This window comes from Crocuta crocuta, unplaced genomic scaffold, assembly GCF_008692635.1.
Source record: "Crocuta crocuta isolate KB4526 unplaced genomic scaffold, BGI_CrCroc_1.0 scaffold384, whole genome shotgun sequence".
NCBI lineage: Eukaryota > Metazoa > Chordata > Mammalia > Carnivora > Hyaenidae > Crocuta > Crocuta crocuta.
The window spans coordinates 2,298,725-2,314,959 of record NW_027532182.1 but is presented as its reverse complement, the minus strand read 5'-3'; the positions used below and the strand labels follow the sequence as shown (position 1 = coordinate 2,314,959).

The 16,235-nt window shown below is 55.9% G+C and overlaps 1 protein-coding gene across 5 annotated transcripts in view; it reads right to left on the bottom strand.

Annotated features, from left to right (window-relative positions):
* Positions 1 to 622: 622 nt before the first annotated feature.
* The window catches only part of PRR5L (proline rich 5 like), a 150,762-nt gene continuing 135,149 nt past the window's right edge, over positions 623 to 16,235 (bottom strand). For all 5 annotated transcript variants that reach the window (XM_077777466.1, XM_077777467.1, XM_077777469.1 and 2 more), the window contains 2 exons: positions 11,577 to 11,703; positions 623 to 3,380 (listed from right to left, as the gene is read on the bottom strand). In XM_077777466.1, coding sequence (XP_077633592.1) covers positions 2,986 to 3,380; positions 11,577 to 11,703 — 522 coding nt within the window. In that variant the 3' untranslated portion in view covers positions 623 to 2,985. The remainder of the gene's footprint in view (positions 3,381 to 11,576; positions 11,704 to 16,235) is intronic.

The window sequence follows — 16,235 nt, the reverse complement described above, 5'->3', positions numbered from 1 at the left end:
CCTCCCCAGCACCAAGGCAAGTGCCTGTGACACAGTGGCCGCTCCACAAACACTTGGTGGGTTGATGAGCGAGTGCGACAGTGCGCTGGCGACGTGAGCTCTGCCAAGTGCGCACAACAGCTCTTTCCGACTGTNCCCCGCCATCCCCCAGGATGCTCAGCTCAGGTCACACCTCTTTGAATGCTCTTACTAATCAGCCTTCAATCTCAGGCCAACTCTGCTCCAGCCCTCCTAGGAAAACATGGGCAGAGTAAAATAGGGATTCCCTCCCCCTATGCCCGGAGGGGAGCATAGGACGAGGGAGTCCACGAGTAGACCCGGTTAAGTGTCCCCCTCCAGGGTAAGCGCTCGGGAAGAGCCCAAGCTGGTTTTAGAAGAGGACCTGCCTTCCCAGACTTTGTTCGGTGTTTTCCAAGCTCGGCTGCCCCTCCAGGAAATGACTTGCCAATCCAGCCGAGGATGGCGAACAAAACCCAGGGGACACTGGCTGAGAAAAGGCTGCTGCCTAGCCCTGGAGTGGAAGCAGGGAAAGCCAGCACAGGGAGTGTGAGGGCTGGACGCACGAAGGGCTGGGACGGTGGCGCCTACACATTGTCAGGCCACACAGCACAGGGACAGGGAGGACGTGTACAAAATGATGTTTATTGACTTCTATTTTGGAAACAGACAAACATGAAAGGCTTTTGGTGGTGAGCTCACTCGGAGCTTGGAGTGGTGACAGCTTCCTGTCATTAGAACTCGGCCACCGGAAGATTCTAGCTTCATCTTCTAAAGGGGCAACAAAGGGGTGGTAAACACTGCAGCCATCACTCCTGCCATAGGTCGGATGGCTAATGCCCAGACACATCAACAAAACTGTGTGTGTACAGTCGGAAATAGGTACTGTACGATACCAGGCAGGTACATCAACGGTGAAGTTGTAAACTGGCTAACAGTCATCAGCAGCTAAGTACACTGGGTCTGCAATGATACTCCTGTGTTTATCCTAAGAGCTGACATGTGTAACCGATGACTGCTGGCCTCATCAGGGGCAGTTAGTATGTGGACAAGGCATTTAAAAGCATATAGATCATTACTGTTGTAAACTGAAAAGCAAACCCAAGCATGATTAATTACTTTGCCTAGATCAATAAGTACTAGTCCCAAGTGCTAAGTGTACCAATAAGGACAGACACCATCAGTTAAATAAATCACGTTGTTACTTAGTGCTGTTCTATTCGCTAATGCACATTAGTCAATTTGTGGACTTTATCCAACACATACACAGAGAATCTTCTTTGTTCAAAATTCTCCAGACGTCTCCTTTGGACATTTCTCTTCCACCCTCCCTTACAAGAATAAAAATGAGACAACTTTTTAAACAAACTTTCCAGATTACAAGCCATCAAAAGCATGACTCTGGTCATGTTCCAGATCTTCACCCACAAGGGATGTACCGTCAAGGCTTCGATGTGCTTAGAAGGCCTCTTCCCCTGCTGGCAGCTTCCTCTCCCAGCCTCCTCCTGCCATATTGGAAGCCAAGCCGGCTCCTGGCTCTGAGATTTCATAACCAGTTTCCAAAGACCAACAGGATACCTACAAGGTGCCAGAAGGTTCAGGAAACCCTTCTCGTGTCTCTGGAGCTGTTATCAGTGAGGCCAACAAGACGATACAAAGAGAACAAGGTTCGCAGGTGGATAAAAAGCCCAGACCTGGGGGGACCAGTGTTAAGGATTCAGCACAGTACCAAAGCCTGCTGCCCCAAATAGCACTTTGAGAGCTCAGCTGTTAGAAACTCCAGGCACTTCTGGCATTTCTTTAACCACAGGGAATGAACATCTCTCCAAAAGGCCCTGCCCCCACCTACCCCCATCTCTCTCTGGGTGAAGCACCGAGACATCCCACTTGCTATATCCGGGTATAGACCGGGACACTCACAAACACAGGCCGTTCTGGATTCAGGACCAGAGGCTTCCAGCGCTCTGCAGCCGATGAGCTCTACCCACCACGGGTCCCCTTCCAGGCTGCGTTCCTAAGCCGGGGGTGGGGGTGGGGGGACTATTTTCTATTTTGAAGACCTACCCCATTGGAAATGAGCAGTGAAGGATCCTACGTGCAAATATTTGCAAACAATTTTTTTTTTTTTGAAACGGTGCACATTTAAAAAATTCAAGTCAAATCCAGGAACAGACTAATGGGTTGGTTATCAGCTGGCCCCTCACCCGCAACAGGAAAATGATCAGTGTCTGAAATGAAAGCAGAATGAAGGCACCAGCTACTCCACCAGGGAGGTTAGTTCCTTGAGCTTGGTGGGGAGGCCTGAGAGGGAAAGGCTGAGGCTCTGTCAAAGACAGGACTCCCCCAGCCCTGCAGCCCTCCTGGGCCAAAAGGCAAAGGTGGCAGGTAGGATCTGGATATAGGTGAGACTGGCCCTCACCCATGTGCGAGGGGGGCAACTCCTTCCAGTAATTGTGAAGCGACAATAAGGAAGGCACACTCCTAGAGTTGAGCTTGTAAGGCTGTTGCCTCCTTCCACTCCCCACAGGACAGGGGGTGGCGGGGTTGGGGGGGAGATACCGCTCCACTACCTCTCCTCCCCTGTGAGCCCCACATCACAAGAACCTAACGGGGAACTCCAGAGGCCGACGCACCCTTGCTGGCTTTGTGTGTGGCTCAGCTGACCTCCTGCTATCGTAAGGCCAGGGGCCCTGGGAGCGTCGCACAGTCCACTGTCTGGGGGAAAGGCCCAGAGAGGGGGGTCTGGAGTCAGGCAAGCAGAAAGTGAACACTAGGCAGTTGGGTCTATGTGGCTGCAAAGAGGTGGTCACAGTCACAAAAACGGAGGGTTCACAACCGGGATTTCCCCTCGGGCACCTGGACTGGGCCTGCACCCAGAAGACACGGGCAGCGTCGCCCACAAGAAGAGCCCCTTGGTGAGCCCCCGGGGACGGAGCGGCCCTTGCGCTGGTTGCCAGGCCGGAGCTGGGAAGTCCGAGAGGTGGGCATTCAGCCGAGGGAAGCACAGTTCAGCTCAGAGTCCTCCTGGCCGGCCCCCATCACCTCCTCCAGCTCGTCAGGGCTGTCGGTGATGTTGGGCTCACTGGAGCACTGCCGGTGGGGCGGGGAGAAGCTGGGCGGCAGAAGCAGGCACTTGTCCTCTCCGCCGGGCTCCTCGCCTAAGCCCGAGTGCATCCTGGTGGCCATGGCCAGCAGCTGGATGTCCGAGTGGGCGTTGGCCACCGTGTGCCGCCGGACGCTGCCGCACTTCTCCAGGTAGGCCTCCCCGTCTTGCTCCGTCAGAGGGCTCAGGGCCGTCTCGTTCAGCGGCCGGCTGACGGGGCTCGTTGGCGAGGCGTAGTTCAGGACAGCGACCTTGGGCCGGACCCTGGAGTGGCGTCTGGCTGCAAGAGAGAAACCAGCAAGGGCCGTAAGTGGGGAGGGACAACAGGGTCAAACACTCCTCCGAACCAGGTGGGGAAGAGGGAGGTGGAGGCTGCCCCTTCAGGAGCAGCTTAGGCACGGTCCTACCGAGCGCAAGGGAGGGACCCGAAACGTCTCCCTGCTTCCCTAGCAGCTTCGCCCGTGTGCGCCATGCTGCCCGCCCGACAGCCCCAGCAGAGTAGGGGTCACCAAAGGGCTTTCCAGGACAGACTAGCTTCCAGGGGATCTCCCCTCCTTCCCAGCTGCTGCCTGGACTTCACTGCATTTGCCCTAAATCTCCTTTTAACCAGTCTCCTCCAAAGGCCTGGGCACGGGCTGGACCAGCTTCTACAAGAAACCCTCCAGCTCCGTGGAGCAAGACGTGGCCTCCCCAGTGACAGCAGATGAAGCGGAAAAGGCCCCGTGAGCTCAAGTCCAGCTTACCCGAGGGGGTGTCCGCATTAAAGCTCGGGAGTGGGACGTCCTCCAAATCACCCGGCCGAGGCCTACAGCACTCCCTTCCCACCCCGAGACCTACGTGCTGTTCAAGTCATGTTCGATTCCAACAGCCTGTGGCACCATCAGAGAACGGGCTGGGCTCCCAGATGGGCCCGTGGAGGCAGACACGAAGAGGAGGGCTGGACGTGAATTGTCGCCAAACCGCTGCCACTTGAGCTCTCCCCACATTCTAGAAACTACGCCGGGCCTTGACCTGCACTCATCTTTTGACTCCTCCTAAAAACTGAGCTTATGTTGTGATAGGTTTATTGGCTCCCACTTTACAGATGAGAAAACGGAGTATCAGAGACGTGCACACAGCTAGGACGCAGCACAGCTGGGCGTTAAGGCAGGGCCCCCTGCAGACCCTGCTCTTCCTGGACACCCACACAACACACACGTGACTACAGTAGGCAGAGTATCGCCAGGAAAAGAAGGACAAGCCAAGTGCACGGGCTTCAGAGGCAGGGACGGGCATACCCATGCGTCAGGGAGGATGCGGCCTGGAGCCGGGCCTTCAGAGCAGCATCACTCCCAGAAGGGAGAAGCGACGGCACTCTGAGCAACGGCAGCAGCCTGAGCAAGGTTCTGAGACAGGCGTACCATCGGGCCCCAGCCTGGCTGGGACACAGCATGCGTGAAACAGGGGAGGCGTGCTCAAGCAGGCAGGGGGGCCCGCGGTCCTATGGGAGGGCCCCTGAGAGCCAGATGCAGCCAGCTGTGGCCAGACAAGCAGGGTGGACGGGGCAGATGGGGGCTGTGCTCCAGGAAGACGCACCTGCCAGGAGCCACCTGGGGTGGGGCCTGAGGGCCCAGAAGCGAGGGAAGCCAGGACCACGACAAATCTCCAACTGCTCCGTCTCGGGGAGGTCTCCTCCCCACGCTCCTGGAGAGGCAGCCCACCCCTTCTCTCACATGGGCTCTGCATCTATGTCATGAGCGGGGACGAAGGACCCCAGCGAGAGACAGGACTGAGAATGGAGGGCTAAGCACCAAGTGGGTTCTGTTCAACCCCTCTTTCTACCAGGATGTACTTCTCCCATCCCTCCAGCCACCCACCCCGTCTTCCTCTCACGGCTTTCCACCGCTCCCGTGTCCTGGAGCCCCTGAAGGCCCCAAAAGAAACACTCCCTCTCTCAGCAGGGGGACGCAGCAGGCAGCAATGGAGAAGTGCGACAGGGGTGGATTCCTGAACACCGGAAGGACCACAGGGGAGGACTTAGTTCCTAAAGAGAAAGCAGACGTTGTTGCTCATAGACTGTCCTTGGGGACACGCGACCCATGCTGCTTTAGTTTACTCTCGGCTCTTCCCGTGGATCTGGAGGGGCCTGACACACGCTGGCGTCACTTCCAGAGCTCATGCTCCTAAACGGGCATTACAGTGAGACCTGCCATGTCTGCCTGCAAAGCTCTCAGCAGCTGCCGTCTCTGGACAGTGCTGCCCGTCCATATATACACATTTATGCACATGCAGTGATGGGAGAATGAAATCCCAAGCCTTAGGACTGAGTCACCAAGTCTGCTGGCTCTGAGCCCAACGGGAGATGATTGGCAGGTAATGATAATCATTTCTCAAAACCAAACAATATTATGTAGGATGTTACTGTGTTCCCATCCACTTTCTCACCACTGAGTCCCAATCTCCCTTTGAAACACCAGGGCTGCTCTCATTATTCCCATTGTTCAGATGAGGAAGACTGAGGCTCAGCCCAACTCTCATAGGCTCTAAACTTTCCCCACTGCATGCTACCCTGTCTCAGGGCTCCAACGCTGCCCTTGGAAGACACCTTCCTCTCTGACACCAGGTAACAGCAAACACTGTCCCCTGAGGTGCCAAACAAGAGGCTGGAACTGGCTGGGAGAGGCTGGGTCAGCGGCCTTTCTCTCTGGGGAAGAATGAGTCAGAGAGACCAGGTGGCAAGGAGCAACCAAGGAGGAAGAATCCATGCCAGGCATTGACCGAGGTTTTCTGGGAAGCATGGGTGCTCATATCCTCCGCCAACACTTCTACAATGTTCCCACAGCTTTACAATAACCATGTATTACTTTTATGATCACAAATATCGATAACTATAAGACAGAAGCACCAGAAGAGTTCAAAGAAGCAAGGATCCCATTAAAGAACCGTCCTTAAAAGAATGCCCTTGAAAACCGCCCACTGGTCCCCCACTATTGGAAACAAGCGCCTATGACTGGCAGTTGCAAAATCTGTGTTGTGGCCCAAACCTTCAACCAGCTGGGCAGGAGACTGGGCTAGGCTGCTTGGTGAGCATTTATTACGTGCAGATCCAGGAAGGGGAAAGAGCTAGAGCAAAGGCTGGGCTGGGCCCAGGACACAGGGTAAGGTGAGGGCATGGGGGCTGAAGGGTGGACACACACAGCATCTCGGGAGGAAATGAGGATTGTTTGATCATTTCCAGGGGCGCTACCCCAGTAGAATGAGCCAGGAAAGGTGTTTCAGATGGGTGCCTGGACATTCTCCATCTTTCTCTCACGTTGTTAGCCAAGAAGCCCAAAGTCCTGGGGGGTTTAACAGGCAGAAGAGACAGGAGAGGCCACTTCAGCTGCTGCTGTGACCTGGAGCCACAGTGAGGGTGGCCAGCATGGAGGAGGGGGCCTCCGTGACGCCTGCCTTCTCCTGCCCCAAACGCTCTGAGCTGCAACATGCAGAAACATTGTGGTCGCTGCTGAGAGGGAGAAATGTCGATCTGACATGGGGCCCGCCTCAGGGGCCTGAGCCCACTGCATGTGGTGTGTGTGTATGTGTGTGTGTGTGTGTGTCTGCGTGCGCTTGTGTGTGTGGTAGGGGGTTGGGCCAATGAGTATCTGGTATGTGCCGGGTACTGTATCAGAAAAGGAGGTGCCTCACCGACATGGTCATCTTCTGACCATTTAGTAGAAAAGGAACCGGAAGTGAAGATGTGAAATAACTTTCCAGCCAGTCAGCGGCTAATTCTGCCCAGGACTCAAAGCTGGGCTCCTGCGTGCCCACTGGGAAGACTACCCACGAGTAACGGTTAAAACCAGGTCAACAAGCATGGAATTGTTGAATCACTATACTGCACATTGAAACTAACATACAACTGCCTGCTAACTCTACTGGAATTATAAAAAAAGGTCAACAAACGGCAGGGCAGAGGTCTAGGCAGGAGCTCTCTCGGGAGTCAGAGGAGGAGAAGCCTTGAAGAGGACTCACCTCAGAGGGGCCCGCTCCAGAGTGACTGACAGACGGAACCCAGACCTTCACTCACTCACTCAGAGCAGAGACCTACGCGAGGGCCCGGGTACGAGGGGCCCACATGCTCCCTGTCCTCACCGAGCTAACAGTCTAAGGCTCAGACAGACAAGTAATCAGGCACGACGGCCACAGCACAGCAAGGGGAGAGGCTCATGCGATTTCTCATCGGGAGGGATGCCAAGGGGGCCAGGCTGCCTGTGGCTGGAGCCCTCATCACAGCAGGTAGCAGCTCTGCCTGGGCCCTGCCCTGAGACGGGGTGGCGCCTTCCTTCTCTGTGCTCAGCCCCCTGCAGCTCAGAGACACCAAGTAACTGACTCCAGGCCATATAGCTGGAGCCCAAGCCCTGCGGTTCCCAAGGCCCTGCTGCCTCTGCGGCTGGCCCTGCCTCTCTCCTCATGGCTGTTCCCTGCTGGTGACTCACAGCAGAGGCCTGGGACTCTTCCTTCTGCCTTCTGGGTGGAATGTTTTGGTTCCCAAGACTGGGCGTGGGCAGAGCGGAGACCACAGGGGCCGCCGGGCTGTGCCGAGTCCCCTGGGCAGACTGTTTCCTCGACAAGCTCCCTGCAGACTCTGGAGTCAACCTCAGACAAGCGCGTCGTCTGCATCCCCCGTGGGGTCAGGCCGCATGCTAGGCCTGGAGCTGAGACAGCTGCCCACGCGGTTCCCGCCTGTCACCTTTCTGGCCTTCTTACCTGTACCAGGGAAAGCCAGGCCCTGCCACTCAGAGAAGGAAATCACCCTTTAAGAGGCCCATGAAGCTGCAGGCACCTCCTGGGGGCTGAAATGGGTCCTTTCCTTGCAATGGGGCCCCTTTAGCTGGGAGAGGAGGTGTGTCCTGGCACCTCAGCAGACACCCACCTCCAGCCCTCCTTCTCCTCCCCCTGCCTTTCACACGGGGTGGGGTGAGGGGAGCCTTTATTCCTTCATCACTCCCCAGGTGCCCCACTGAGCTCTGGCATTCAGCCCCTTATACCAGAGCCAGCAATGGCAGCTCCTTTCAAACCCCCAGAGGCAAAGCCTGGATGAGGCAGTCCTCAGGCCCTTCGTGGGGGACTCACTTCCCAGGCCTTTGATCTCCCAGGCTCGAAGGACTGGCGGCCATAATGCGGGCATTGTGACCTCTGCACGCCAAGCCACTGTGGGCGGCCCTCTCCAGGCCCAGGCACCTGAAAGCCCATGAATGCCTACTTGTCACGAGGAGAAGTTACAATCAATATCTTGAGGGAAAGGGCCCTCCCCTGGAGACACAATGGAGGAAGATCTGTGGGAGGCGAGGGCTTTTGTGTGGGAGAAACACAGCCCGCTGAGTGTTCAGTGTTTGCTCGGAGGGCCCTGGAGGCAGCCAGGGCAGCAGCTTGGAGACTTGGGGAACTTGAAAGGTAGGATGTGGGCCTGGCCTCTGACAAAACTGTTTTTTTGTTTTTGTTTTTGGTTAAAGATTTCACTCCTCACCAACACATCCCCACGGCTCTGGAAAAGTGACTGCTTTGGAGGGGAGCCACACATGTACACACACACACAGACACACACACACACACACACACACACACAGTTCTTCTAACACGAGCCTCAGGGTCCTCTCTCTCTCTGCCAAGCCTCGTATATCAGGGACTGAGGCTCACTCCTCACACCCATTGGCCTGGCTAACAGGAAGAGAGACGGCCCCAGAATCCTCATGGGGTCAGACATGGCTGGACAGGCACATGCAATGAGGAGCGCCCCCTGGAGAAGCCACTTCTCCAGGTCTGGTCATCTACCCCATGCGGCCCTGGGGAGGTGTCTTCCCGACTGAGGCAACCACAGCACTCCCCCACCCCTCAGCGGGCTCTGCAAAGAGGAAAAGTGCCTGGTCAGTACCCGGAGCATGACAGGCATTTGATGAGCGGTGGCTTTTGAGATGAACGCTGGAGCGCTCCAGCTGCCCTTGACCGCTCGCACCCCTGGTTGCTCGTCCCCTGCCTCCCAGCCCCGAGTGGACCACAGCAAAACACTCCCGTGCCTTCACACCTCAGTTGGTGGTCTCTACACTCCTCTCCTTCAGGCAGGATAAACGTCATGGTCTCCATGTTTTACTGAGCGGGGAGACCGAGGCACAGGGAATCCTCACTTTATCTGGCAAAGGGGTGTCCTCAACAGGGAAGGGCTCCATTGTGGCCATTCCAACTTCCAGAGCCCTGCGGAGTTAAGGAACGACGGGGAAGGATCACCTCCTCAGCTGTCCCTCAGTAAAATCACAATCACCTTCTAGAAACTGATGGGGGTAGGGGAAGGCTGGGGTGAGGGTGGAGCATGTAGGATAATCGGTAAAGTGCAAACAACCTCGGGCTTTCAAATCCCAGCTCCAGTAGCCAAGTGACCTTAATCCTCATTTGCCTCACCTCTAAAATGGGAACGATGGTGCCCACTGCCCACTCTGACATACGGTATCCAGCCCACCCGGCATCGTGCCCAGGATGTAGTCTGTGGCCTGTGCCTTCCCCGGCCACCAGCCCCTTTGCAACTCTGAAGGTCTTTCAGTTCTTCAAATGCTCCAGCCTCCTGTCCACCAGTCTCCTTACCCCAAAGGCCTCCCACCTCTGCCTGGGATAGTTTAGTAAACAGGGAGGGTAGACTAACTCAAGTCCATCCTACAGGACTCATCACAGGTATCACTTCCTTCGGGGAGCCTCCCCTGATTCCCCCAGTCCAGGTGAAGTGCCCCTGCTGTGGGCCCTGTGGCCGATGTGCCTTCCCCACCCAGAGAACTTGTTCGCTAATGAGTAGGTCACGATCTATTGTCCGAGACCGCCTCACTGGACCGTGTGCACCCCAGGGCAGAGATGGGTCCGTTATCATCATGGGTATACCTGCAGCACTTCATAAGGTACCAGCAGTAGGGTTTCAGTATACATTTGCTAAAATAATCATAATAAAACAATCCAAAAGAGTCCTTTTCTTCCCCTTCTGTCCCTCCTGAGACAATGCCACCGACAAGGATTGTCCTTGGTATAAAAAAACCCTCAGGCCTTTGCTTTATAGTTTGACAAAAGTATGTATTATTCTAACTGCGAAGCCACAGGTACCGCCTCTTAGAGGGAGTACTCTCAGAGCAAACTTCCAAATCTGTCCGTGTTCCTGGCTCTAGGCCCGGCCATTGGCAAAGTCCCTGTCATGGCCCAGCTCACCTGCTGGTGTCCTGACATCCACCCAGATCCTCCCACCCCAAACTGGGTGAGCCTGCAAGCCAGTGGGCTGAGCTGAAGCAAGAAGGGGGGCTGCCGGGAGGGCATGGCAACATGGCTCCCCGGTCACGGCCCGAGAGGCAGGGCACCGTTTTCCTTCAGCTGCCACGGCTCCTCTGGCTTGTGCCGGCTCCTGGGTGGGATGAGTGAGCATGCGAGGGTGGAAGTGGGGGGAAGGACTGGGCGGGCAGGCTGGGGCCAGCACCCCCAGAGGTGTGGCGGCCGTGGCTAAGGTGGTGTCCGCAGAGGAGCCTTGAGGGGCCAGGAAAACTGGCAGCCAAGCCCTGCTTTCCCACAGCAGTGAGGCCCAGGAGGGGCCAGGAACCACGCTGGAGGCTGTCGCTCTGTCCTTTTCTTTGCTGCTCAGCTACAATTCCATTAAAGCAAGGAGAGGAGGCAAAAGATTCCAAATACAGGAATTCCTTTCCACCTCTGCACGGGGGCCGGTCAGCCCTGCCCTGGGGTGCAGTTGCCTGTCATCCACCTAATAAATATTTTTTGAGTGCCTACTAGAGCCAACCACCATTAAAGTCACTGGGGATAGAAAAATCCCTGCGTTTGGGGGACTTTCATTTTCAAAGAGTCACTGAGGAATGTCTCTCATGATAAGCCTGTTGTATGGCTATTTCCCCATCTGGACTGTGGTTTCAGAGAGAGAAGGAACAGATACCATTCACCTCTAGATTCTCCAGGGTGCCAAATGCAGAGCCTGCACTAATGCTGGCTTTACAGCCACCAACACGAGCCCCTTTCCTTGGCATGTGGGGCCTGGCAGTACCTAGAGACAAGGAGGGGCTAACAGCTGCTCAATTTCATCTGCACATGAAACAAGTTGGCTTCACATTTCAAGCTGCTTTCAAGGGAAAATCCATCACGGGTGGTTTTTCCACTCAAGTGTGTGTGGAGCGTGCAATACGGCACAGTGTCTGGTGATCAGATACAGGGAAATCATCGCAGGCACACGGAAAAGATTGAAGCCACCGATCAAAGATGTGGATCAGACAAGCAACACCACAGAGGCCCAGTCCCTGGGGACGAGTCGTCGAGCGGGGAGGGTTACCGCCACAGAGAATGCAGGAAACACGAGTGATTGCCAGGCACGGATTTGCACGGACCCACATCTGAAGCAAAGGGCTTGGTACAGAATCTGGGCTCAGGAAAACAGAGCCGGCAGCGTTATCACCAAGTCTCCCGGCAGGTGGAGGGCCTCGCCCCTTACCCAACATATACACGGGGCCCGAGACGCCGCGGTCCTCACTGATGCCGAGGAACGGAGACACCACTTGCTTCACCAGTTCCTCCAGCTGCAAATAACCCTCACTGGGGCCTGTGGGCTCGTGAACACTCTGGAAATAAACATCCAAGAGAGACAAGGGTCAGTCAAAAGTTGCCAGGACCAGCCGGCACTCAGCCACCAAGTCCGGATGGCCTGCCTACTACATTCAAAGCAGTGATACCAGCATTTCTGTGGCTGGGATGAAGGAAACCGAGGCCTGACGCCTGAGTCACTTGCCATGGGCCACAGTCTCAGAACTGTGTAGGGCAGGCGGCACCGCCCCCACACCAGCTCCAGGGCTGGGGTCGGACTGGTCCCACCCCTGTAAGCCCACCCTGCCATCCTAGTCCCTCACACCCGGCACGCAGGCACTTTACACGGCCCAGAGCAGGGGCCTCTCAGCAACCCAAGGAGCCGGTGCTCTCCCTCATCGTCTACCTTCTACAGATGAGGAGGTGACACCAGAGAGCTCAAGCAACTTGCCCAGGAGCACTCAGCTGCTAAGTGGCAAAACCCTGGGCCAGGAATGCCGGCTCTGGCTCTGAACCATCTTACTGCCACTTGTTAAGGAGGCTAGAAAAGGGGGACAGAATATGGAAAAATCCAGAAGAGTAGAAGAAAGGAGAGTCACTGTGGAGCTAGACAGATGTTGGGCACCATGATGAAGAAGAGTTAGTTCAAAAGCCCAACAGGACAGGAGTCCTCAGGGCTAAGCCCGAACAAACCCCAACTAACACAAATGACGGTGGTCAAAACCAAAAAGGAGACAAAAAGTGACGAAGGCTCTCTAGAAGACCAGCAGACTCCCAGGGAACCCAGTTTCTCGCTGCAAAGGGCTCACAGCCTTGCTCTGTGTTGAGGGGCTGCAGGGGAGCAGAGACAAAAGGTCCCATTGGGGGTTCCCCTCAGCCCCACAGGATGTCCCACCAAATCCTCAAATCAGAGTCGATGTTACATCGCCTTCACCTAAAAAGTAAAAACTCCCCACTGTGCTGGGAAGTTTTCAGGGATTGGAGAAGAAGACGGTCGGTGGAGGGGTGAAGCGGGAAGGGCCCATCCCACAGGTTGCGGGGGGGGGGGCTGGGTGAGGTGGGGGCTCNTAATCTTGCAGTGGAAATAAAGGGGAAAGCATAGGGATGGCTTCCCTCAAGAAGGGAATCCTCAAGACCCCAGAAGGGAGAGCGGAGCCTTATTCGTGCTCCCACCCAGGCCTCAAGAGTGGAGCAGTTTCAGCCCCCAAACCACCTTGACTGGTGTTCAGAGCTGAGGAAACGTTTTTCTTTTTCATTTTTTTCCTCATTATTTCTCATCTGCCTTCTCCCCCATCCCCAAGTGTTTCCTCCACTACAATTTAAAATGCTGAACAGAGGGGCACCTGGGTGGCTCAGTCATTTAAGCATCTGACTTCGGCTCAGGTCATGATCTCACGGTTCGTGGGTTCGAGCCCCGTGTCAGGCTCTGTGCTGCCAGCGCAGGGCCTGGAGCCTGTTTCTCGGATTCTGTGTCTCCCTCTCTCTCTGACCCTCCCCTGTTCACGCTGTCTCTCTCAGAAATAAATTTAAAAAAAATTAAAAAAATTAAAAATAAAAAAAATAAAATAAAATGCTTAACAGAGAGGGACAGCAGAGAAAGGAGAGGAGGCAAGAGGTGGGAAGAAAACGGGCAACAAGTGCATGCTTTGGAGCTGGGTGGTTTTCCCCCGGGGGGGCGGCCAAACAGCCTAGCTTGCACGTAGCCCTCAGCCTGGCGCCGGGCTGGCTATGTGTCTGCAAGGCCCAGTGCAACATGAAAGTGTGGCGTCCGTTGCTGAAAAATTATTAAGAATTTCAAGATGGTGACAGGAGAGAATTAAACCAAGCACGTGGTCCTGCTGGGCATGGGCCCCTGGGTGACTGCACAGGTGTCCCTCGGAAGGCACTATTCTGCGATGACCTCAGGACCTGTCTGCACCTGGCAGGAAGAACCAGATCTCCACAGTGGTCAAAATCTCCCGTTCAGCCTCTCCCTGGGGCAGCGTGGGGACAGAAGCATACAGCCCACAGCAGGGAAGCTGGAGCCCCTTGTATCTGGGGGACGGAGGGGTTTGTTCACTGACATTTTGGAAGAGCACTGGAAAGGGGAGAGGAGGCCTGAGAAATGGCTCTTTTCTCTGTACGAGAGTCAGGCAGGGAAACACCAGCCCCAGATCACGTGGTGCTGGGGAAAGTGGGTGCCCGGGGAGAGAAGGGAGCAGTTCTAACTACCGGGGCCCAAATTTCCTGCAAGTGGAATGATCCCAGGGTCGTGCAACCTGCAGGTGGCCTTCAGACCCAGCAGCCGCCACCCTGCTCAAGACGATAGACCCGGGCTGGCCAAAGACCCCAACTCATCCCTGTCACAGCCGTGGGCGTTATAGCTCCCAGGGCCAGGAAGAACGTGGGCCAGAGCTCGTCCCACGAGACCCTCAGGGAAATAACGCCAAATGCCCAGCATCAACGGGGACCATCTTAGAAGCTTGCGTGGCATCTCCCAGGACCCCAGGGGGCTGCTGGGGCAGGCAGTGATAGCTGAGCACAGCTGGGTGGATGGGTAGACAGAGCCAAGCGCTGAGGACCGGGTGACAGATCCACTCTTACAAATTAGGACGCGACCTTAAGCTGGCTAGCCAACCCTCTGAAACCCCGCCTCATCTGAGAACACAGGGACACAGACTGTTTCCTTGCCCAACTTCCCAGACCTCGGTCACGACCATGGGGTCTCTCCGACTGTACTTCCTTCTGCCAAGAGAGAAATCCCCACTACGTGACAGTCACCGTCAGGGGATTTGAGGCCAGAGACCTGGGGTCAGTCCTACTCAGGCTCTTCATGGCTGTGCCATCACTTACTGAGCACGTGTTTGGCTAACCCCTCCCCTGGGTGTGCTGGGTGCTGAAGGAGTAAGATGGAGGAGAAAACAGACAGACCTGCCTTGACCGGAAGGGGGCTGTGGGAGACTCTGCTGTGCAGGGAGACACAAAGGTGATGCCAGTGTGGCCGGAGGTCCCGGGTGTGAGGTGGGAGGACCGAGGGGGGTGTACAGATTGGGCTGCTCTCCTGAGACCCCACTGGGAACCCCACGGACTGCAGCAAGGGTGGGGGGCTGGGGTTGGTGAAGGAGACAGTCCCCAGGCAAGCAGACTAACCCCTACGGGGCTTCAGGGGTCTGACGGCGGCTTTCTCATGTGGTTCCTGGGTTGTCCAATGTGGGAACAACATGGGGGTGTTTTTCATTAGCACAGAGACAGGCTTTCCTGGTCTACTGCCAGCAGGTGGGGGCCCCACCCCAATTCTCCCTCCAAAAGAACAAAAAGCAAACAGCAGCAACAACAGAAGAATCACCTGCCATCCCTAGAATATTATACCTGGAAATAAGGGGAGGGAAGCCCAGCTTCTCTTTCCCAGTCTTCCTATCCAAACCTCAAGGGACTCATTTTCTAGACTCCTTACATGAGACGCAAGCTCTACTTTATGCATCTCAGAGAGGAGCCGCACACACACCCTTTCTGAGCCCCCCTCCTCCCTTCCTGCCATAAAAATGCCTGAGCCGGCTTCCCAGCCATTGAAGTGGCCCCCCTCATGCTATTAGGCAGCTCTTGCTCCTCTCTGACTTCAGGAAAAGGCGAGAATGCCCAGAAGGATGGCCCTGCTTAGCCAGCCGGGGAGAGGGAGACCAGGGCCCCAAGCTTGCTGTTCTACCCCTGCCAAGAGGGCAGCAAGGTCACCACCAGCCTGACCAAGGATGAAACCGGCTGCACTCGGGAACGACTCAGACTTGACGCTGCGGCAGCTGAACTTGTTACAGAGGTGGAGGCAGAGTGGCCATCTTCTGGGGCTGTCCCTGGGCCGCAGCTCTGTTCCCTTGGGAAGTATGCACCCCCATCCATCGGACTGAGCTCCCTGACGCCATGTTTATGGTCCTCAACCCAAGGTCATGGCTGACTGGCAGAGGGGAGTTGTGCAGCCAGAGCTAGACAAATCCAGTTCTTTCCCCTGAGTGTACCTAGCTCTGAATCTTACTATCTCTTGCTGAGAAAGCTTGGACAAGCACACACTTCCCGGGTTTCCATTTCTTCATCTGTAAGATGGAAAGAACAACACTGTCTACCTCATAAGGTGGCCGTTTGGATTATCTGATTCAGGAAACACCACACAAAGGCCTCGGCCTGTGCCTGACCTATAGCGAGGAACCAGGAGTGGTGGCTCATCTTCCCACTGTTGACTCAGAACTGGGATTACGAGACAGCCCTCTGGGGCATCTCTTGCTGGAAACACGGGGGCCGTGTGGGGGAGGCCATGCCTGGTCAGGTGCAGACCAAAGTACTGACCGCAATTCTGCAGACGGAGGGTGAAGGAGAGAGACAGACACCAGACAGGGCCAGGAGAGGCGCCTCAGACAGAAACCAGCAAGACTGATAGGTGGTGAAACGCAGGCAGCTTCGGGGCCTGGTGTGGTCTCACTTCTGGCTGCAGTCTCTTAGGATGCCCCCCTGCCCCCGGAACCTTCCAGTGAGCTCCTAGTCGGTCTTGGGCTAGGCTGCAGTGGGCTCTTGTGGTCGCGTGTGACTTGCGGATCGCTGACGTGCC